Raw genomic sequence first — 22,775 nt, 5'->3', positions numbered from 1 at the left:
AGGTGCGGCGCCAGCAGCCACCTTCTTATAGCTGAGGCACAATTGTGGGCACAGTCATGCTGAGCCTTGTTTCTGCCTCCTTTCTGGAAAGTTCCCTGTGACTGACAGCCAGGGACCCTCGCAGCAGGTGACTTCTCATCGCCAATGACGTTAAACGAAGGCTGGCGGGAAGTCTGATTAGGGCTGGGCAGTCTGATTGGGGGGGGGGTCCGACAAAGGTCAACTACATAACGTCACATGCAAACCCCACCATATGCCTCCCCTCTCTCCTTTGACACTTGCCTCCCCCACTTTCCCCGCCCCGTGCCAGACCGCCCTTGGCCCGCTGATCACCTCCAGCCGGCATGTGGACTCCCAAAGCAGGAGATCTTCAGCGCTGCGTACCACCGGCAAGGCAAGACCATCTCCCTAGGAGACTACGGCTGGGAGGAGCGAAGGCAGAGCTCCTCTTTGCTGTAATACACCTGCAGCAGCACCATTCCCCCTCCCCTCCTGTTACATCTGGCCTGTTTTCATCCCAGCTTTGACTCTTTATTCTTAAAAGAGTCAAGCCAATCCCTCCCCCCGCCAAGCCCTTGAACGCAGCTTTGATCTCAGCTGCACTGTCGGTCGCCAGCGCAGTGTTACGTACCCCCATAAGCAGTCGGACTGCCAGGGCTCTTTGTACAGCTAGGTACAGGTACAACTGTTTGTAAGCTTGTAGTTACAGAATTTCAATTTTCCTCAGTATGAGTTGCAAATAAAGTTTTTAAAAAATCAATACTGAAATCATTTTTAGGCAGCTTGTTTGGTTTTGTCCATAAATTTCATACTTTTATTCCTTTAATCAAGGGGACCTAGGGATCTGGAAAATAAAAATATATTCTGCTAAAGAACAATAACATATGATGTCTCTAAACGGGATGATTCTTTTAATCAGTTTTCCAGATATTCTGCATCAATGACACAAGCTATTCTTCTCATCACAAAATGTTCCATAGAAATCAGAACAATCAAAACAGAGCTCTGTTACCATATACTTGCAAAATTACTACTGAAAAGCCTTACCAAGGCTTTTTTTTTTTTTTTTTACCTCAGGTTTGTTTTTTCAGTTAATACTGCCACTCGTTTGGCCTCTAATACACCCAGCTTCCTAAGGAAACAAGGTCTACACATATGTTGTCCATGTATATGCCTCTCCTGTGTCACCTTCCTTTCCCTCTACCCCTCAGTAAATCTTAAACTGAGTGATCCCCCTTTCAGCCAAATTCAGACAAGGGAGAGAAATCTCCGTGGCTATGTCAAAACCTGAAAAGCCAAGAGCAGTTCCCAGCTCCCCTGTCCATATGCGCACTGCAACTTCATTCACTTACATGTGTGGGGAGACCTCAACTCTTGCCGTCTACTTCCATTCCCTAAAACACATGGACAGGAGTGATCCTGGCATGCTCCAGGTCCCAGACTGGACAAGCAGCAGATTAGACCCCATGGCTCCCCAGATATGCACCTACCAAATATTTTGCTTACAGTCAACTTTACTCAATTTCTACACGTTCCATGTGAAAACAGCCTGGGAGGAGTCATTAAGCGTCCTCACTGAGAGAAAGACTGCAGGTCATCTTCAACCACGTTATCAGACACTAAGAGGAAAGCTCAGAAAGTTGGGCTTTATGTATTTTACAGATCACAGAAGGCCTTGTGTGCCTCTATTCATTTCTCCCTTCCAAGACAAGTAATCAACATTGATTCTTACATAACTTTCCTCCTTTCTTTGCTATCCATATGTTTTTCAAATCATGTACTACTATGGCCTCATCTCCGAAAATTTTAATAGCATCGTACAGATTGGTTATGTTTAAACTCTGCTTACCATGTTTTAGCTGTAGCTCATGGTATTCAGACTTCCCCAAAACATGATACCATCAAGGCACTGTCAATAACAAGTCAAGCTGTGTATCTGTAGAACCACCATGGGCACGCCAGGGCAAGAAAGTGCTGCTTCTGAGTTAATTGGGTTAAATATCTGAATTTTTATTCAGTCCTGTATCATTCCAGACATAGTCAAGTACACTATTGCACATGAAGGAAGGATTCTACAGTTAATCCCACCAAAGACGTATCAAGAAAACCTATCTGGGTAGTCTGTCACAAAAGTAAAATAAATTTTGTAGCAACTAATCTAAATTAAAACTAAAGCAAAAATGTAATAATTTGATTGCATTGTTTAGCTTATTCCGTGACTGACACTACGGAAATGCCTTTGTTCCCAAAACCTTTGGACACTTTCTCCCTGTCAGTAATTACTGAAATACTATACGATCACAGAGAAATTCATAAGCTAATAATTTCCTATCTTATTTACTCCCTTTCATGTCTTGATGTTAAATGGATATCACCAGAGCCTCAATTACAGCATCACAGAAATTGAAAATAGATGATAATTTGATATTTTGCATTCCTATCTGAGGCTAATGGTCCCCAGATCCTTGCAGTAGCAATGTCAGCCAGGATTTTCCTAAATTTCTAATGCTTTATCTGAACCTAAAATTCATTTAGGTTCTTTTTACACAAGAGAGCGAGATCCTGCTATCACTGAAATCATCTGTAAACTCTTCATTGACCCTGATGAGTCAGGGAATCAAGTCCCATAGAATGGTCAGACAACCTTTTTTTCCTGCCAAATCAGCGACAATAAACAGTATTTTTATTATTGCTTTTTATTTAGTAATTGTAAAGCTGTTCATTCTTCCTTTTCTAATCATGTCTTTTATGTTTCAGCGCAACAGGAAACACCATTTACAGAATGTTAATACACCTCCATTTGCTCCTGCGGTTACTATTCTATGGCATCACTTTAAGCCTGTAGGCAACTCTTACGCTACGTAGTTTTTTCTAAAATCCAGTCTGCGTATTCAGCAACTTTTGTATAGACACCTGGCTGCTTTGGACGAGCGCACCCTTCGCCCCAGCTGGTAATGCCGACCAGATACCACACTTCCTCATGCTTGCATGACAGCGGCCCTCCTGAATCTCCCTGCGTCACAGGAGAAAAAGACAGAGAATGGAAGGGATGGCTCTGGTCAGTGTTTCTCTCTCAAGGAAAGCCTTGATAAAAATCAGCATCACTCAGTGTATATTTATACCAGCATAACTGCCTAGATTTCAATTATTTTTGCCTAAAGCTGATTAACACAGTGGTGAAGCAGGTTTCTGAGAGAGAGACAGAGAGAGAGAGAGAGACAGAGAGAGAGAGAGAGAGACAGAGAGAGAGAGAGAGAGAGACAGAGAGAGAGAGAGAGAGAGACAGAGAGAGAGAGAGAGAGACAGAGAGAGAGAGAGAGAGAGACAGAGAGAGAGAGAGAGAGACAGAGAGAGAGAGAGAGAGACAGAGAGAGAGAGAGAGAAACAGAGAGAGAGAGAGTGTGTGTATTTATACTCAAGCCTTTTCTTATCTGGGTATACACAGAATCTATCCGTGATGGTTTCTATCACATAAGAAAAGTTCTACATACACTTCAATTGTCAGTGCTTGTAGCATACAAAATTGACAAGTTAAACGATAGTTCTGTTCATAATCATGTTTTTGTTATAATTATAAATGGCTTTAATTATGGCTTTCAATTATATTTTTGAATATATTATTATATACTTTTCATTACCTTACAAGCATCCCTTCCACCTTCTTCATAGCCAGCACAAATCACTCTGTCATCTATTTTGCGCTCCCGATATCTTGCCTGGCATTCCTCTTTTGACATGAGGGGAACAGTAACCTTCTGAAGAATATCTTCTACACGACCTATGTAACATGCAGGAAAGAACAGAGAAACATTCAGTTCTAGCAAAACAAAAATTTAAATTAAATTCTAGAAATCCTCATATGGTGATGTTATAAAGTTGGAGGCCACTGCTTTTGGAGTCATGGTGGACTTTTATGACACACTCCTTTTCTATGTTAGCAAACAACGTTGATTGTTAATGTAAACATTCCACTCACACCATTTTATCAGTGTATATGACTGGGCAAGCCTCAAAACTCCCTTACGGTTTTCTGTGAATCCTCTTATGAGTATGACTTTCAGGAGACAAGCCCTTGGAACTCATACTCCCAATTAAAAGCATTGCTTCATATCCTTAACAATTCTATCTCAGTAGCATATTGCAAGAGTATTGGAACCTCTCAGTTGCCAACTCTGGGCTGCTCAATATCCTTGTAGTTCACTGAGTGGAGAAACATGCATGCAGAGTAAATACTATTTGAGTCAGCGTTTTCTTAGAAATCAAGAGAAGAAATATAGTCTGTACAATATCTGCCCAAATATAATAGATTTCACATTGAACTCTGGCCCTCGAATAGGAAGGTGGGTAAAGGAGAGGACATTGTGTTTAAGGAGATTATGAAAAAATTACAATACAAAAGCAGATTTTGATAATAGCCACCTGGCCTACCTCTGTATGAGATCAGAGGCATTCAAATCAGATGTACTATCAGACCACAAAAGTCATTTATAGATGTTTATAAACAACATTCAGAATCATAAAAGCAACATTTTTCAATCTGATTTCTGAAGTGAATTCATTTTAGTAAAATCACATAATCAAGTATACTAGCTACATGCAGACTGTAAGTCAAAATCTCAGCAATTAGTCTATTGGCTTTTCTGGTTGGGAGCTTGAAAAGTAGTAGTTCTTCCAGTTATATATAATTTTTGTCCATATAATGAGACAGAATCTAAGGAAATGTATTTGAGGGCCATACTGGATACATTTAAGGTTATATTCTTACAGATTTCAAATTCTTGAATCAAATAATTTATAAATCTTTGTCAGTAGCCTGTTGTGACTTTTGTGTCAGAGCAGAGTTTAGTTGATAATTTAATACAATCTGTCCTATTCGCTTTCTGTAACAAGTCTTAATAGAAGTAGTTGAGAGTTAAGAAAATTATAGTGCCTGCTCAATAGCAATAACACTAGCCAAAAGCATGGGATAATTTGCTTTAAAAAAGCTTTGGCCTGACTCTAATCTACCAGTGTAGAACAGGAAAATGTTTAGTGAAGGTAAAGAAGTTATGCAGTTATCACTGGAATAACTGACAGTAGAATCACATATTAAGATCATGAGCTCAAAGCCTATTTTGGAAACTTCTTTGTTTCTCTGTATTTTCTGTATTTCTGTATTTGATTTGACACCCAAGTGAATACTACTTAGAAAAAAAAAAATTAGTCTTTTTCTTCCACATGCATCATGAGCAGAAACCAAAAGATCTCAGTCTATCTTATATCCCTAAAATTCCTTAGTTAAGACATTATCCCTCTCTCTCTCTCTCTCTCTTTTTTCTCTGCCCTGGCAGATAAGCTGCATTAACTCAGTAGACTAGCTCACAGAGTCCCCAAACCGTTCAGCATTTGTAAATGAAGGATCACACTACACAACTGTATAAAAGGATATTAGTAGTGTCTGGAGCAGATCTCCGACAGCTTCACAGATTAGCGTAAGTTTCCTCAATGTAATATATCACCTCTTAACTGTAGGAGTATCTGTGAGCATACAAAGTAATGTGAAACTAGGTAACTTGCAGCATTCATCTAGCTGCAGCGAGAAAGCTTGACAACCCAATGTAGAGCATCGGTCTACAGGACTAGCTCTATTCATTGACTCTGATGACTGATGCAAATTCATACGGGTAAAGTTGTGAGCAAATGCACAGTCTCTGTGTAGCGTGTCACCACAATTCCTTGTTTCAAGGACTCAAGAGGTTTTTTGTTTTTTGGGGGGTTTTTAGTAATACAAATTTTGCAGATATAAGCACTCACTGTTTAAATATTAATGTGTACCTCTTTCTTTTCTATAACCCCATCCAGTCACCCAGCAGTTGGTATAAAGTGTGTTAGCATCTTCTTTTGATGGCAGGCAAATAGGTAGCTGAAGATCTAAAATATGATTTAAAATGTTAGTTTGGCCAGCAGAAATAGTTGCAATGTTAAGGTTTCACGGGCACCTTATACAACTCTCGATGATAGTCTCCGTGCTATGTTTTGTCCCTTATACTGTACATTGCCCCAGTCACGTAAACAAAAGCCACCCATATTTGCTTCAAAGCCAACTGAATAAGGTTCTCTTCAAAACCCATTAAACACATATTAAAGGAGACCAGCCCAGGTTTCATGCACTGCGATAACGAAACTAGCCCTATGGCATCCTGCGCATTTTCAGAATTCCTCTGTAATACTCTACATACCAGTAAAATTCATAGGCTTATCAAGTTTCATTAAAGCAATGTCATATCCAGTCTGTGCGATTTTATACTGAGGGTGAACAATAATCTCTTCCACTTTGAAGAAAGGCGTTTCCTCTTTTATTTCTGATTGTTTTAAAATACCCGCATAAACACGCCAAATGTTGGGATTCTCAAGACTGAGGGAAAAAGACAAACAGTCAGTCTGAGGCACAAAGATTTGCACTGGTTTAGAGTTTGCGTGCAGGTGCCAACTCCTGAACGTACAGTGAAAAGCACTGAGGTCATCCTTCCCATTTTTGTTTTTACACACACAAACTCTAAAGAGATCTGTCTGAGCCATTCCCTCCACTTCTCATTTCTCCTATTCCTCTATTTATATTTTCATCCCACACCAGTTTTCCCTCTCTTTTATGTTCAGACTCATTCCTCCTGATCCTTTTTCATCCTTCTTTCACTTCTGCCTTCTGGGTTTTTATTTTCTCTTTCTCAAATTACTTTTACCTTTAAGGGCCTAATGCACACCTTGACAAAGTAAATAAGATTCTTTCCATTCACTTCAGTACAAGAACTTTCTTATTAACCAAAACAGAGCTGAAAATATAAATTCAAGTAGAGTCTATTCAGACACTTGTCTAATATGAAAATGACTGTAGCCATCAAAATGACTGCAAACAAGAGATTAGAAAGTGTAATAATATAGATCTATATGTAATGTTCCAGCTAATCTTTATAAATTCAGCTTTACTTTGACTAAGTTTAAGGGACGTTTCATTGCAATATTTTGCTATCAAGGCAAGCTAAGTTTAGGTATATGCAAGGAAGAAGGTATAAAATTTGTTTTAAATAAGTTTTCCAAAAATTTTGAAAGTTTTATATGTGGATACATAAATACCAGTTAGGCATAACAATTTCCAACCAACATCGTCTGCTTTTTATTTTTAAAACATACTTTATCTCTTTGCCCTTTAAAACGCTGGCAAATTCTACAAACATGGGATAGCACAGAGATAATGACATTCTTTATATAAGGTTTTTAGGGGGCTTAAAGAATATAACCACTTTAATAGGGTTTGTCACTAAAGGCCAACTATAGTTGGCAACACTATTTCACACTAAAATCAGATTACTCTGCTTGAATAAAAGTGCCTGATTTCAGTCTGTGTTGCTGGGTCAATGCTCTCTTCTTTGAAGCATGTTATCTGTTACTTGTCCCTTCTGTCCCATCAGTCCGAATCAACGTATAGCCTTAAAATTTTCACTCTGTAAGTGACAAGATAAGGTCCTTTACCGATGCAGACAACATAACAAGGGAAAGGGATCATTTGCATGTCAGTTAAATTAGCTCTTCAAAACAGGAGTGGTTTCATTACCCAAATCTGATGGCAACTTGGTGGTCATCAACAATACACACTATATGTTTCAGTGCAAATTAGCAGTGCCTTAGGTGCTGGCTGCTCTAAATTTTGTTCTTACAGCTGAAATACACATTAAAAATTGAGTATTAATTGATTTACTGATAAAGTGAGAAAAAAAGTTAAAGGAAAGCCAACACAATTAGGGTCTGGATATTTCATATGATGCAGAGATAAAAGAGTCAGTTTAGAACTCAGGTATCAGAAACAGCCAAATTGGAGCACCACCTAACTTTACATCTTGGCCAAATAAGGTAGATTTTGCCGAGCAAAATCTTAGCAATTTTTTTTTTCCTGAGCAAAATCAAATGCTGAAGCTAGATTGCTACCATTACCTAAGTGCCACAGTCAAATCTCTGGGATAGTCATTTGAAGTTTATGAAATGGAATACGCTAGCAACAGATTTTCCTTTATATGATATCATGACATATAATAATGGTATTAGAGTAAGAAAAAGCATATATCACATGAGGATGTCTCAGTTACTGTAAATATCTAAAGTATCTAGGTACATTAAAATAATTTAACAGCAGTAATACAATACTATGCTACAAACAGAGAAAGGTTATAGTGCGGAGTTCCAGTTACAACAAAAATATGAAGTCTGCTTTAAAATGTCCCCTTTTGGTTATATTAAAATTGTTTACTTCATTCTAGTCCTCATTTTTATCATGTATACTTATTTTTCTGAAAGATGAATCTTAATTTGCCTCACATGCTTTAATATATTCACATTTAGCACTCACCTCACAACACAATGAGCAGCTGTAAGAATCCATTGGTTACTGATGATAGAGCCCCCACAGAGATGTCTCTGACGAGATAACTTCACATGCAAGCTTACTTGCCATGGCCATTCACCAGGAGAAGAGTCTGTCCCTCCAACAATCCTTATACTTTTTTCAGAATGGTGCATACATACTATAGAAATAATTGAAACGGGTGATTGAAGGTCATTTGCACTCACCAATGAAAAGACAAAGATGAGACCACTGTTGACCTTCTACTAAGAAGGTGAAACATGATACATTCTAATCCCTTTACAATCTCCGATCATGTCTATTATAATCAAGTTCACGATGCTAGCATTTGTGTTTACATTGTACATTCTACGCAGGCTCATAGTAGACTACCTTCACTTTTTCAGAACATGGTTTAACCTCACAAGATGCCACGTTATCATTTCAATGCAATTATTTTTCTAAAAAATATAGCTTCATGTGTACTAGGGAGGTTTAGGCTTCCTGTACTGAAATCAGTAAGCAATGCCTTTTTTAACTGAAAATTTTACCTACCAGTACTGGCCTTTTTTTTACATAATCTTAGTGAGTATCCAGAGATTCTTCCTCCTCCATGTACTATTCCCACTGGGGATCCATTTGAGGACATTTTCAGGTGGCACTTACATTTTCTGTCAATAAATTAATGTAAAGATTCAGTTTGCACTCTTTATGCAAAACATATACACTACTCCCTCCCTAAGTCGGTAGAATGATTCTTTCAGCAATCTTTAAAACATTTTTAAAAATATATCTCACCTTTCTTCATTGCACGAATCTTGGAGTGGAAAGTAGGTAAAAAATTGGCAACGGATCGTGTCTGTGCAAACCTGCTGACAAACTTTGTGTCCTTTAGCATAAGTAACATTGAGTTCCTCTCCCAAAAAATTCATATTCATGTACGTGCGAGAACTGCAGGCTGTAAGAATGAATATTCCAAACATCAGTAAGTCTAAACGATGTGATTAATTCAAAATTAATATTTTTATTGTAATTTATTCTTTACCAGGAAAGGATCTTCTACAATTTAGGAGACTGAAGCCTGATACAGCATTTTCTCTTGATATAAGTGCATCCGGAATCCCACTTCTTGATGTCTTCAGAAGGCAAAGATTTCTAAAATGAAAAATTTTAAATATAAGTCATTCTCTTCCCACATCCTAAAAGTGATGGTTTAGGTACCGGTAAGAGAAGGTTCATTCTTCAGTGTGCTTTTTTCTCCCACCTCTGTATCTGTAGAAAAGTATTTCATATAAAAATGCATTAACGAAATGCTAACTCAACACCTAAAGTTGATAGAAAAACAGGGCTTTTGCAGTTTTGTGAAACAGCATATGGCTGTACTACTAAAGATTGTACAGTATTTATATATAAATAGAAAAGGTGACTTCAGATGATATATGCCATCTCAGTTTTGCTACTCCCTGAAATTTCTTTGAAACTTTATTCTTCTTTTCACATCTGCTTTGTGTGGAATGTAGGCTTTTAACTCTTCTCACTACTAAATATGAAAAAAAGAAGTTCAGTCTTTAAAAGGAAACACTTTCAAACCCATTTACTTTATACAGAATCCTTTCAAGTACATAACTTCATAATGCTAGAAAACATCATTACAGTGATCCAGAGACTTGTTCTCTCTTTGATGCATATAACTTTTCAGATTAACACTAGATGTGCAGCTACATTACAAGACCCCTGGTCACACTAGATAACAGATTAAATGCCCACAGAAAATTATGACCATATAAATAAAACATGTAAAAAGCTACACTTTACTAGAAATAACCTTTTAACAAGAATTTCCATAAATATAATAAAAAGGTGGTTAAAAAAGACTGGTTTTTTTTCAAATATCTACTTAGAGAATTAAAGTTAGTCATTATATTCACCTTTGGGATTCTATTTGCCATTCCCTGGTAAAGAATGTAAAGAACAAGCAGTTTGGAAAATAAGTACAAATAGTTTGGCAGACGGAGACATCGGGAGTGAAAAAAGTTGTAATATTAATTCCTGAAAATTCTTTATGTTCAAAAATGTCCATGTGACAATCTGTATAAAACAAGAAAAGAATATCAAAATTCCAATAATTTTATAACATTATCAAAATATTAAGGCTTACAAATTCTTTATTTGTATCACGGTTCACTGTTCCCTTCCTTTGTGCTGGAAAGATATCATAATATTTTAACTAGAAAACTATTTCTTAAGAACATTTTGAAAAGTGTGTCACCTTGTGTAGAGGATTATTGAGCAGGGATGAGGTTCAAGTAGAGAAGCAGGGAAGTTACACGTTAGAATAAGGATTTGCTAATCTAATCTAACGAGGAGAGCTTCTAACTAGGATCCCCAGAAGTCAGTGGTACAAGTGCAGAGCTAGGCATAAATTATCGTAACCCAGACAAAGTCTAAAATCATTGAGGTGACAGGTCTATCTAAGAGGATCATGGAGATCAGAAAGAAAATAGTGGGCTGATCTGCTCAACAGTTTGTTTATCTAAATACTAATTAAAAAGTAGACAGAAGAGCAGGAGATTCTTGAATTCTGCACAATGACATGACTAAAATAATATAACAAAGACTTGGTAGGATAATTCACATAACTAGACTATAGATATGGAAGTTATAGAAAGCACCAGTAGGTTTAAAAAAGGGAGTTGCCTTCTCCAAAGATATACTTAAACTCCTAGTTAAAATCCCAATACAATAATATAAAGGGAAAAGAATGCAGCATGACATGGAGGACATCACTAAAATTACCAAACCAGACAGATGAGATTATGTAACTGAATCTTTTTTAAAAAAACAAAATGGTCTAAAGCATAGGACTTTCTTAAGGAAATAATATTTAAAGCACAAATGTGGATCTGGAATTTTACAGAAGCTATCCCATGATCTAATGTTCATTGATAAATTTATTCAATATTTAATCACGTCAAGGAAGAAACTTTGCAAAAGGCAGAAAGTAGGACAAATTACTATAGATGAGTAATAGCATGAGCACATTAAGGACAAAATCAGAAAGACGCAAAGACACAAAATGAAAGGCCAAACAGCAAGAAACAAACTGCCAGAAGAAAAACATTCAGTAACACTCAATTAGGATTAGGAAAAGAGCTGGTCCTCTGCTCAGGGGAGAAGGAAAGCTAATGACAAAGGATACGAGAAAGACTAAAGAATGTATTGCCTTTTTTTCCCTCCCTTCTTCAAGAAAACTAATTAGTCTCATATCGACGCCGTTATAAGCTATAAACGTCTTTGATAGTTTCTAATGTGTTTTGATTTTTCTTTCAACTTAAAAATTGTATGTTTGTGCATGCGCTTCAGTCCCCTGATTCTTCTCCAGGTCTGTGAGTAGGACCCTTAGTGTGCTGGAACTTTTCTTCTAAGTGCATACATGGTATATAAAGTTAGAAAGTTTTATACTCCTCCTGATCTTTGACTTGGATGAGATTTCACCTTTCATTTTTGTATCTCTGATACCAAGATAAAATGCAATTTGATCAAACTAATCTTGTGAAAGAATTCTTTAGATCTTCAAAACACAGGACTGTTTTTGTAACATAGAATAATAAAATGGAAAAATTAAAAAGATCAGAACCTCTTTAGTGCCTGAGTACTAGCTATATTTCTGAGAATTAAAAATAAGTTTATATTATAATTCTTTTACACAATGAAACATTTATGTATGTCAGAGATAGACAGCCCCTTGTCATCCATAACCCTTAAATCTAAACTGAATCAACAGAGATTTTAACAATTACCTATTTCAGAAAGCTGGCACGGTTTTAAAGAGAATCCAGATACAACACCATCAAGCAGCCTTATGCTGGTTGGAGTTCCCAAAGTGGTATGTTTCAAGAAGCATTTTTTACTGAATGACAAAGAATGAAGAAAGTAGTAAGACAACAGGCCTACAATATCCTTCTGGCACCTTAACTCCTACCATGCTGTATATTCTGGCCATGGGCCAGAACAATCTCCAGAACAATCTTCAAACGAGGAACAGGTCTTGCTGAACAGTGTTAAACTTGCAAAATCGAGCAGGCTAACAGCTCAAAAATAGCACTACTAAAATTGAAAGTATTTATCTGACTGCACTGAAGATGCTATTTTCAGAGCAATAAGCAGAGCAAGACTTAACAGAGCAATAAAGCTGCTCACATATCAATATCATTCGCATTTTAGTATCTCCAGTGGATTAAAAAATTTGTCAGTGCTGTGATAATCAATTTTTTCTCCCAACAGACGAATGAAAGCTAATTTACTACAGCCGTTTTTCCTATCTGCCAGTTTGAATCAACATTTCAAGGATGACATGTCAAGGAAAAATTTACTTCCTTGAATAAATTCTCTCACCTTAGACTGCTCTGAGATTTACTCTACTAAACCGCAGCGCTGTCCAGGGAGAGGGATCAAACCTGTATTTACCGAAGGCTTGCATTGTGAAATGTTTCTGAGGCATACGTAAAAAATTGACAATGGTTGTCATTGGTACATCTTTTTTGACACTGTTGATAGCTGTCAGCCAGAGTAACATCATAACTTTTCCCTTCCATATCCAGTCCTTTGTGGACATTTGGACTGCAAGCTGTGAAAAACAAATGAGAGAAAGCATTCTGAAAACACTGAAAAAAACATGAAAAAGGTAGGTGTTCACACAACACCCATTGTCAAAAAGTATCTGCTGCCTGTACTCGTTTAAGTTATGTTATACTTCTCATATGCTTTTATTAACAAAATCAGAAGTATGGGCAGGATACAGCACCACATGGTAGAGGAAAAACTAAGAGACTTTGACCCTGCCTCTGCCTGTGTGAGAGAGAGTCTCTAATAGCTCTAATAGCTGAGACCATGATGAGATTAATCATCAAGTAATTTAGATTAATACTAAGGCACATACTTTCCTATTTCTAAATTCAAACAGCAGTTTTAAACGCAAATCCTATCGTCATAAGCAAAAGCCATTTCCCCTTTCAGTTAGAGGATTTAATTCATATTCTGCAAAGGGAGAATTTTGACTGTGGAGTTTGAAACAGCTTTCCCCAATGAAGGATGCATGTTTTACCTTCTAGTCACTGGGTTCTCCTCACAGAATGCATATGTCAGCCAGTCATAGGGGTTGGGTTATTTTTTCCAAATAGCTTTCGATTTTAGTGACTTTAGTCTGATTCTAGAGTAACATCGGTGACATCAACTACACTAAACAGCACTAAAAAATAACATCCCACTGAGACCTATTTTCCTATGCCAAAGCTACACAGAAGTCCAAATATGATAGTATGTTGTCAGGAAAGCACTTTTAAAAGTCCTGAATGCTCTGAAGGGCGAGTGCCCATAAAAACCAAGCACAACTGATTTGTCAGTAATCTGCAATGTAGATAGAGCTCACACAGAGCAAGACGCATTTAGCCCTGGCGTACCCAGGTGCTATTCCAGTGAAACTTAAGAACTATGCTGACATCTATAAGGCTATATTTGGCCTCAGAAGCAGCAACTGAATATTTCTTATTCAGGGACAACATTTTCTACAGCATCATGTTATGCTTAGAGCTGATTTCCACGTAACAATATGATGATGGTACAGGTTTAAACAACACACTTAATAGACTTAAAATGCGCCCACTGGTAATTCCCTGGCATGGCATGCTGAGACTAAGACTGTGCATATAACATGCATATACTCAAAGACAGAGCTGCTAATAAATTATTACATTGAAGACAGCAACATCACTTAATGACTACCATTGCTTCTGCTTTGCTGGGCATCTGCTCTATAAAGTTACAAAGCAGGCAGTCACATATATCTTATGAGCAGCTTATTAGAGTAGAACTGTACCAGTATATTAATCTTTACAACTAGAGCTATGAGTTGAAACATATGCTCCCACTGGCCTGAAGCAAATGAAACTGTGTGACTCCAGAGCATGATTTCCCTGTTACTTTGTTTGGGGAGCCTAGGTGGTGGACAGTTGAGGCTGAAAGATGAAGCAAGTGGAAGAATTGTAAGCTGTGTTTGAAAGATATCTGGGAAGGGACATACTAAACACTGCTTGGCTGCTTCTAATTCCATTTCTGTTTTCAAAATGATAATTTTCTAACATACATGCTACGTGATACACAGCATAAATTCATATATGTGAATGACCACATCTTACCACTAATTTTGATGTTACACTGTTTTAAGGAATGTCCAGAGATAGCGCCTTCCATATCCACTTTTGGCAACGTTTCAGTATCGCTGTCTTTTAAGTAGCAGGAAAACCTGTGTTTTAAAATGCAGCAATTCACAGCTTTTGCAGTATAGCACAGTCCTTTCTAATTCTTTCTCAAGTGAAACGTGGGCCATCTTTTATTCCTCAGCATTAAAATTTAGGCAACAACTGCAGTTCAGAGAAAGCTAGGGTAGAGCTGCATCTGCTTTGTTGGCACATGCATGCTTACTGGCCGACCAGAATACATGGTTTATGTCGGAGCTCCAAAAGCTCTTAGAGAGAAAAACACATCCAGGCTCAAATGGTTTGTGAAAGGGTTCTGAAGGTAGGGATGTACTGGGCATACAGAGAGATCACAGCACAGTCCTTTCAGGCTAGTGTCATTCTTAATTATGAGAAAAATAAAGAGAGTGGACAGTGGGGAGGGAACAGATTACACAGGAGGAGACAGTGAACTGCTGGAGATGTAAAATTACTCACATTATCTCTCAGCAACACATGGCACAGAGCAAGGAGAGCACAGGTGATTTTATTTCCTGGAAAGGGTTGGTATATGAGCGTGAAAGATAAGAGTATTACCAAATCTAATCTTTCAAAGTTCAGGAAATACTCTTTTAAATCATCAGTTTTAAAAATATGTAACACTGTTTTCCATGGCAACCCTGCAGCCTTCACCACCTGCCTGTGTTCTGATGAAGTGGTACTGAGTTCCTAAAAACATCACACAAGACCAGCAAGAGCGGCACAAACATGAATACGTTACCTTTTTGTAGGATCATTAGTCCATGTTGGTGGAAAATAGGTGAAGAACAGACACGTGGGATGGTAAGTACACACAACTTGACAGTAATTGACATTTGGCGTAAAAACTGTAGAGACGTCTCCTCCTTGGAAGTATGTATTTTCATAGATCTGAGTCACGCATTCTGATATGGAATAACAAAATGCATAAATTATTGCAGATGGTAGCGCGCACAGTTCACTAGGAGACGGTTAAGACACTGCTCCTCTGTCATTGACCAGGCTCTTAAAACGGTCCTTTGGCAGGAAAAGAGGGTGAGGGGAATGAGTAGCACAGTTCCTCTGAGGGCATCATCTTTGCTTTCCAGTCTGGAAGAAATAAATTCTCTGGGCTCTCTCTCCCGCTTCCCCAGCCTTGTGCTCAACTCTGGAGGAGCATAGCTTGAGCTGAGGTGGCAGATGAACCCAAAGCCCTGGCAGCAGGTCTGGCCGCAAGGAGGATGCACGCAGCACAGCAGACCTGGGGAGAGGATGGGGAGCCACTTGTGGCAGTGGCAGATTTCAGGAGTGGCAGAGGCATCTTGAGAGAGCGCCAAGGACAGAGAATCATTAAGAGGAAATCAGGAGACAGAAGAAAGTGCAGAGGCTGAAGGAGTTAGAAACTTGTATGTGAAGAAGATCCTAATGTTTAGGGATGTTCTAAAGCCAAATTCATAGAAGGTGCCAATCTGTATAGCTTCAATAGATCCCAGCATTTCATAAACCTGCTTCTTCATAACCAGCCTCGAACCCGTTCCAACTTGCTTCACAACAAAGAAAATGCTGACTGTTAAAAGAGAGGGGTATTTCAGGAATAGTGCAGAATCAAAATAAGCTTGGCCATAATCTCAGATTTGTAGGAATTCATCAATTCTGTACTAACGCTCTGTAATAAAAGCCACTCACATTGTACGGTTGTGGGACAGAAATGAAAATATCTAAGTGGCAACACATTCCTATGCTTTGAAATTTGGGAATATGCAAGATCTCCATGTTAAGACGTACATAAGGGCTGCTTCACAGAGAAGCCCGCTCTCTGCTTCTTGTACTTTGCCTTCTGAAGCAGTAGCAAGCATACTAGTTTGTAGCTTGTATCAATAAAATTGCTTTTTCTTAGCTCAAGAATGAAGGGAAAATATATTTTTACAGAATAGGAGGAAATCCAACTGAAAAGATTTTATCTAGCTGCTTAGTTTGTGGTTTTAGAGCTCTACAACTGTATCAAAAGCTATTTAAAATAAAACCGCATATAAATACTGTTTTTTACGGTTTGAAAAATGTTGCAAGTGGATTTTATTTGATAAGGTACTAAATAATATGAAATAAACTATACTTTGGGAATTCTGTTTCCTGTACACAGGTAAAACGTATAATTTATAAACAAAAGGAAAAAACAAGGAACTATTAGGCATATTTGCAAGGTTTGCTAGTATTTTTAACAAGGCAATCTCTTATTTTTTGCAAAAAGTTGTACTTTATAAATATCAGAAATTTTCAGGAGTATATACTTTCATAAGCTCTATCTAAAAATTAGTCTTTATTATTCTTAGGGGAATTTCCTTTCCCAACTTTGTCATTGCAGGGAAACCATTTTTTATAACTTCGAACATTCTATATGAATTATGAAGTAATAATAAAATGCTGCAACTAGCTACTGTACCAGACATTTTCAATCTTACTTACCTTCTTGTAGTGTAAATATACATACAATTTATGCTGTTTAATGTTTAACTTCTAATACCACGTAAAATTATGCCACTTCCGAATACTGTGATTTTATACAAGAATATGTTTCTTGAGTCTTAGAAACGTTTCAAGATCTTAGTTTTACTGAGATTTTAATGAAAGTAAAACATTTCTTAAATAACGCTACATTTGTCAAACAGATTTTGATTAAAAAAACTGTTACCTAACTGTCCTCTGAGAAAATAGTTAATACATTACTGAATACAAAACTGTATTAGGTCTTAGCTCTAATTTATCAGCACAGGGAACTTCAGGGAAATGCAATGGCATTTTGTAGTTTGACTTTTGCTAACCAAAGTAAATCATTAATACAGAGCGGCATTGAAAAACATACACTGATTTCCAGTGTTTCAACGGAATTCTACAAAATCATATATATTAAAACAACTCTTTGAATTACTCATGCTTACTGCAATAATCTTTTGAGTCTGATAGTATATGGTATTACACAGATACTGTTTAAATCACAGTAATTTCACACAAAGGAGAAAAAAAAAAAAAGATGTAGATTCTGAAGTTCACTTTCTGTCCTCCTCTGAGGCTGCTGGGCTGAGCGGCTCCTACACCCTGCCCATCTGCCCTGCCTCCCACCGAGAGGGACAGGCTGGGCTGAGGCAGCCCAGGGCCTCCGGGAAGAGGCAGCCCATTGACCTCCATGCAGCGTACTGAACCGCTGGCAGCCAGGACAAATTACAGCAAACTTTAGCGGGCTGTAATTTGTGCTGGGGGAAGCTAGTCTAGAGCAAAGCCAGCTCAGAAACACGAGGCCCCCACCACCTTTTGGACTCCATCAGCTCCTAACTTCTCTGTTCCTAAGCTGCTGCTAAAATTGTTAACCTTGCTGTTGGGTGCGTGACTTTAAATCTCACATTGGGTTCACGGTAAATAGCTGGATGCGGTTTCACTCCAACAGGAAAACAACTGCATGCAGTGGGGTCCCATGCATGCTGGGCGAGGTGAAAGCACGAGGGGTTGGCAGGACAACTTCAATAAAGCCCCATTAGATAGCTCCATTTCTGTTAATAGGGTTATGAGAAACTCAATTCAGTGCAGCTCAGTAGAATATCAAGCCAACTCTTCCAGGATCAGACTATAGACGCTAATATGCATCCTGCCACCAAAATCACTTTGCTCTGTGGTTCTGCTCAGTCTGCATATAAATATGTAGGCTGTTCTGAATATTATCCTCTTTAGTCTCCCCTTCTAAAAGGGTCACATTACTCTATATGCGCATTTTAGGGATTATATATTCACTTACCATTGTAAACTGAAGCAATTAAGAAAATGAAATAAAAAGTCTGATAAATCCAAACCATCCTAAAAAACACAAAATTATTCTTTAGGACATGCTTAATAAATGGTAAATAATTAATTTTATAAAGCACCACAATGCATATCACTAAGTGATTTACATGTGTACTGTCTACCATTAATTCACAATGGTATGAAGGGTAACAAATTACCACTGCGATGTGTGATTATGACGTATATACAGTAGTATGCCATATCAGCAAAAGTTTTATCCTTAGGGTTCCAAGAAGTAATAAGGCTTATAAGCACTTGGTTAATCTCTGCTTTGTTTTGCAGCAGAACATTTATTCTTGGTTAACCTGGGAACAATATTTCCTCAAGACGTTGTTATTAACTATGATTCTGCCCTGGTAGTTAAATAGATACTTATCAGCGTAGCAGACATTTGATTCATGCTCACCACTTCTGGTACAATTTATATAAATCTTATATTCCTTTTTTGTACATGCTACCACTTAAACTGTGAGAGAATCAAATAAATTAACCACACAACAGAATCCCTAAAAAGACCAACATACACTGCCTTGTTGCTATGAAAGTCTGTACTAAATATCAATTGCAATAATAATTACATACCTGAACATACAGTAGGTCTTGATGAATGGATAAGGTTTGTGCTCTACTGAAGAAAATAAAATCAAATCGTCTGCAATTTGTGTTAAATATTACTGTGTCTGCAATGCTAGCTTGTCTTTAATATTTACTTTGCAAGTGTGCTCACTCTGTCAATATTGTTACTGACCTTGGGCCACGTTTTCAGAGCATAAATCACCAGCACTGCATAGAAATCACTATACATTACTTCCACCAGAAGAGCATCAGCCTCTTGATGACTTTTTTAAAAATAAACATCTAATCCCTGGTTCAGATCAGTCAGATTCTCTGCTATTAGCACACAAACCTACACAAAAAAAAGGGAGCAAGAGTCATACTACATCAGCATAAATCTCAAGAGTAAATCCTTTACTAGTTGGGAGCACTGGTGTGAAATCACTGAGAGAGATGCAGATCCAAGTAAAAGACATCATTATGAAACTAATGTAACTGAAGAGCAAATCTTCATCTGTGTTTTCTTACCATTACACCATATTCTTGAGGTGTTCCCATGACAAGGGAGACAGTTATATTCTTTAGCTATATATTGCGTGTTCTGTTGTCTTTAACACTAGTTTGAGCTCTTATTCTCTCTTTTCAATACTCTCCAGAAATTATCTTATCTACCTCTCCCACTAGCTTTACTCTGGCCCTTGCTACACATTTCCTGTTTTGTTGTTAAATGCAATTAATGGCATCTTCAGTTTGCAGGAAGCCAGAAAAGAACTGTTGCATATCTGAAACAAAAATGCAACAAGTCATCAAATTTAATTTATAGTTTATCTATCACCTGTTTTGATTTCTAGAATTCGTTTTTAACTTGTGTAACCAAAGCAAAATAAATTTCAAATTAAAATCTTTCAAATCTAAAAACCAAAGTGTTTCACATCAAAGTGAAATGGTCAAAACAGCTTTCCCTCCCCTTTTTCTGAAATAGGCTGAATAGGCCAGCAAGACAGAAATTCATGTACAAATCTGAATAGATATGTTCCGTTCAAAAAATGGTTAAACCAGACCATTTTGCCCAACTGTGATCCTTTGGAGCATTTTGATGATTGAACTGACTTCTATGTCTTATGCACCAGCAAGGTTTCCACATCTTCCTCTACAATGCAAAAAACGTCTCAAAGAAAGTCTTCATATCCTCTTGTGTGTCAACTTGCTTTGCTTGTCTCATGCTGGTAGGAAAGGACTCAAATGTTTCCAGTACATCATCTTTCATTTTTGCGCTCTTTTGTTGTACGTATATGTCAGCGACAAGCAGAGTGAGCTGGAAGATTTTGCTGTACAATACATTGATCGTTTATTCCTGCGACATGAAGCGTTTTCAGAATAAGATGTACTGCACTGCTTTGACCTTCTTCAACTCCGAAGATATTCTCCAATGCCTGTAGGGCCTAGAGGTATCATGGCATTATAAACTCTGGGAAAGTCTCTAGTGAACACTGCCAAAGACTTTCTATGTGATCTTGGGTATGTCGGTATGTGGCATAGTCTCTCCTTTTTCCATCTCTAAAATGATAATCCCTTATGCTTCTGGAAAAATTATCAACATTACTTTAAATTACAAAATTTTCATATTCTTGAGTGTAATGACAAACACTACAAACTACTACCTGAATATTTATAAACAGCAGCAAGTTGGACTTCTTATAGCTGTTGTGTTGCTCAACCTGCTCAAGTAATCAAAACAATTATTTTTCTTTCATTTTTGTGTGCCTTTCGCTTAGTGACACAAAAGACTTCTCTGTGAGGATTTTTAATGTCTTCGCTTCATATTTCTCCTCTGTGCTTTCCTGCTCCAACTGTGCAATGTTATTTCAGTTCATTACCATCATCTTAAAAAATAAAAACTTTTGGAAAAATGTGGTATGTAGTTCATATGCATAGAAAAACCAGGGATGATTCATTACAAATTTCATCATGTGTCTTGTCATACAGAATAAGCAATCACCAGAAGCTTGTGTAAGATGTAATTTCTACAATCCACTATGTATTTTTGAAATTTGTCTCAGGAAAAAATCTTTTGGTTATGGTTGTTTTGGGAGCAAACCAGTGGAGGGAAAAAAAAAAGATTTTCTTAAAGCAGAGGTTGTCTAATTTATATACCACACTCCTCCCAAAAGCATGTATCATTTTCACCAGGTTTATATAGTCATCAACTGGATTTGATGGTGAAACTGAAAACTAAGGTAGCAATGATTTTCAAAGAGAATCATAATGAGCATGTTCACTTTGGAAAAAAAAAAAAGGATCTATTCTTTCATTGGATCTATTGCCATTCACATGACAAATTCACTCCTATTTACATTGGTGTCCTGTCAATTAAATCTACAGAGATGTACTTCCATTCAAGAGAAAAGAACATGTTATTAACCTATGTTCCTGAATGAATTAAACAAAAAATGTTTACTACAGGACAAATTATTAAATACACTGAGACATTCTCAGCTGGTATCAATTTACAGAGCTTCACTGAAATCCAAAGAGGGAATCTGATTCATAGTAGGAAGGGAGCTAGAAAATCATTTGTACATAGCTCCAAAATCACATCAAATAACTCTTTAGGCTTGCAAAGGCTCCCCGTAAGACTGGAGTTTTCTGACTTCCCTTATATTCACTTACCCACCAATGCTGTTCTAGTAACTAAGCCAGGATATGCAGTTCACAGTAATTCAAGGTTAAAGGAAGAGCTCACCAAAATATTGTGATAATAATGAAATAATTTTTGATGATACAATTACAAAATTGAAATGAAATATCTGAAATAAAAATGGAGTGTTTGCTTCTGTTTTGATTCTCCTGCCTTATTTTGACTTAGTATTTAAAAAAAAGAAAAAGAAAAAAATCTGTTTCAGTCTAACCAGTCAGTTCTTCAAGATGAAATCTCCCTAGCAGTGTAACCGCCTACTCATTTCATACTGCCTTAAGGTACGTGTGATTTAAGCAAAATCTCATCTGTTGGCAATTGAGGCAGAAAAATTCACAGCAGCTGGTATCAGGAACTACTAAATTGTTTCACCTCAGGAAATGAATGACTGGACAATACTATGGTCTGATTAAGGTCTAATTCTGTCTCGCATTTTTTATGACAGTCCTATTCGAAAGGCAACTTCAACATAAAAGTTGAAAACAAGATACCTCAAAAAAAGCATATAGACTCTCTGTGATGAGAAGCCCAACAGGTTTTAGGTGAAACAAAATCAATAGCATCTCAGAGGGAATGATGGAAAGTACCAACGAAACAGTAAGATAACAGATACCATGTTCAATCACGCATGCCAAGAGGATCTGTATGCAGCAGGGTACCAACATCTCCACAAGGGTGTTCGTTTTTTGGTGCGTGATGATAAAATTCAGGAAGGCAAGAGGGTTTCCAGTTAGCCATCAATAGTCCACCTCCTGCAAGTGTCCCAAACATGTGACTGTCAGGGGCCCAAAAAACAGTTTGTGTCAAGATGGCCGGAAACCTCTAGGACTTCTGAGGCAGCCCTCTAAGCACTTTCAGGCAGCACTGCCTAGGAAGTCACACAAAGGGTCTACTGACAGTTTTCTTCATAACTACCATAAATCCCATGCTCCTGAACAAATTGCACACTCTTTCGGGTCATTCCAGTAGAAAGTTTTGCCTTTTCTGCCACTATGAGAAAGGGTGCTCTGTATGAGACCAGGCTATCAATTTCTTATGGTCAAAACAGAGTTGTATTTCAGAAATGGAGAAA

The 22,775-nt window shown here is 37.5% G+C and overlaps 1 protein-coding gene across 4 annotated transcripts; it reads right to left on the bottom strand.

Moving 5' to 3' along the window:
* Positions 1-1,987: 1,987 nt before the first annotated feature.
* KLKB1 (kallikrein B1) lies at positions 1,988-19,661 on the bottom strand. 4 transcript variants are annotated; one of them, XM_009676708.2, is made up of 16 exons: positions 19,537-19,661; positions 19,036-19,360; positions 18,407-18,465; positions 15,386-15,548; positions 14,566-14,672; positions 12,839-12,998; positions 12,172-12,281; positions 10,300-10,459; positions 9,417-9,526; positions 9,170-9,329; positions 8,927-9,042; positions 8,378-8,552; positions 6,219-6,394; positions 5,815-5,910; positions 3,639-3,778; positions 1,992-3,013 (listed from the first exon to the last, which is right to left on the bottom strand). In XM_009676708.2, exons 2-16 carry the CDS (start codon positions 19,041-19,043, stop codon positions 2,858-2,860), a joined length of 1,896 nt encoding a protein of 631 aa, XP_009675003.2. In that variant the 5' UTR covers positions 19,044-19,360; positions 19,537-19,661; the 3' UTR covers positions 1,992-2,857. The 4 variants fall into 4 exon arrangements, with proteins under 4 accessions (XP_068798793.1, XP_009675003.2, XP_068798792.1 ...); XM_068942692.1 differs by lacking the exons at positions 18,407-18,465; positions 19,537-19,661 and having other exon boundaries at positions 1,988-3,013; positions 19,036-19,135; XM_068942693.1 differs by lacking the exons at positions 1,992-3,013; positions 19,537-19,661 and having other exon boundaries at positions 3,657-3,778; positions 5,794-5,910; positions 19,036-19,145.
* Positions 19,662-22,775: the final 3,114 nt, after the last annotated feature.

Source organism: Struthio camelus, chromosome 4, assembly GCF_040807025.1.
Source record: "Struthio camelus isolate bStrCam1 chromosome 4, bStrCam1.hap1, whole genome shotgun sequence".
Lineage (NCBI taxonomy): Eukaryota > Metazoa > Chordata > Aves > Struthioniformes > Struthionidae > Struthio > Struthio camelus.
The sequence above is the reverse complement of the archived record's forward strand: the minus strand, read 5'-3'. Positions and strand labels throughout refer to the sequence as shown.

Coding starts and splice junctions, on each gene's coding strand:
- KLKB1 (XM_009676708.2), bottom strand. Junction 12,282..12,838: donor TTTCACAATGCAAGCCTTCG/GTAAATACAGGT, acceptor TTTGTCATTCAG/TAAAAAATGCTTCTTGAAAC. Junction 3,779..5,814: donor GGGTTATAGAAAAGAAAGAG/GTACACATTAAT, acceptor CATGTTACATAG/GTCGTGTAGAAGATATTCTT.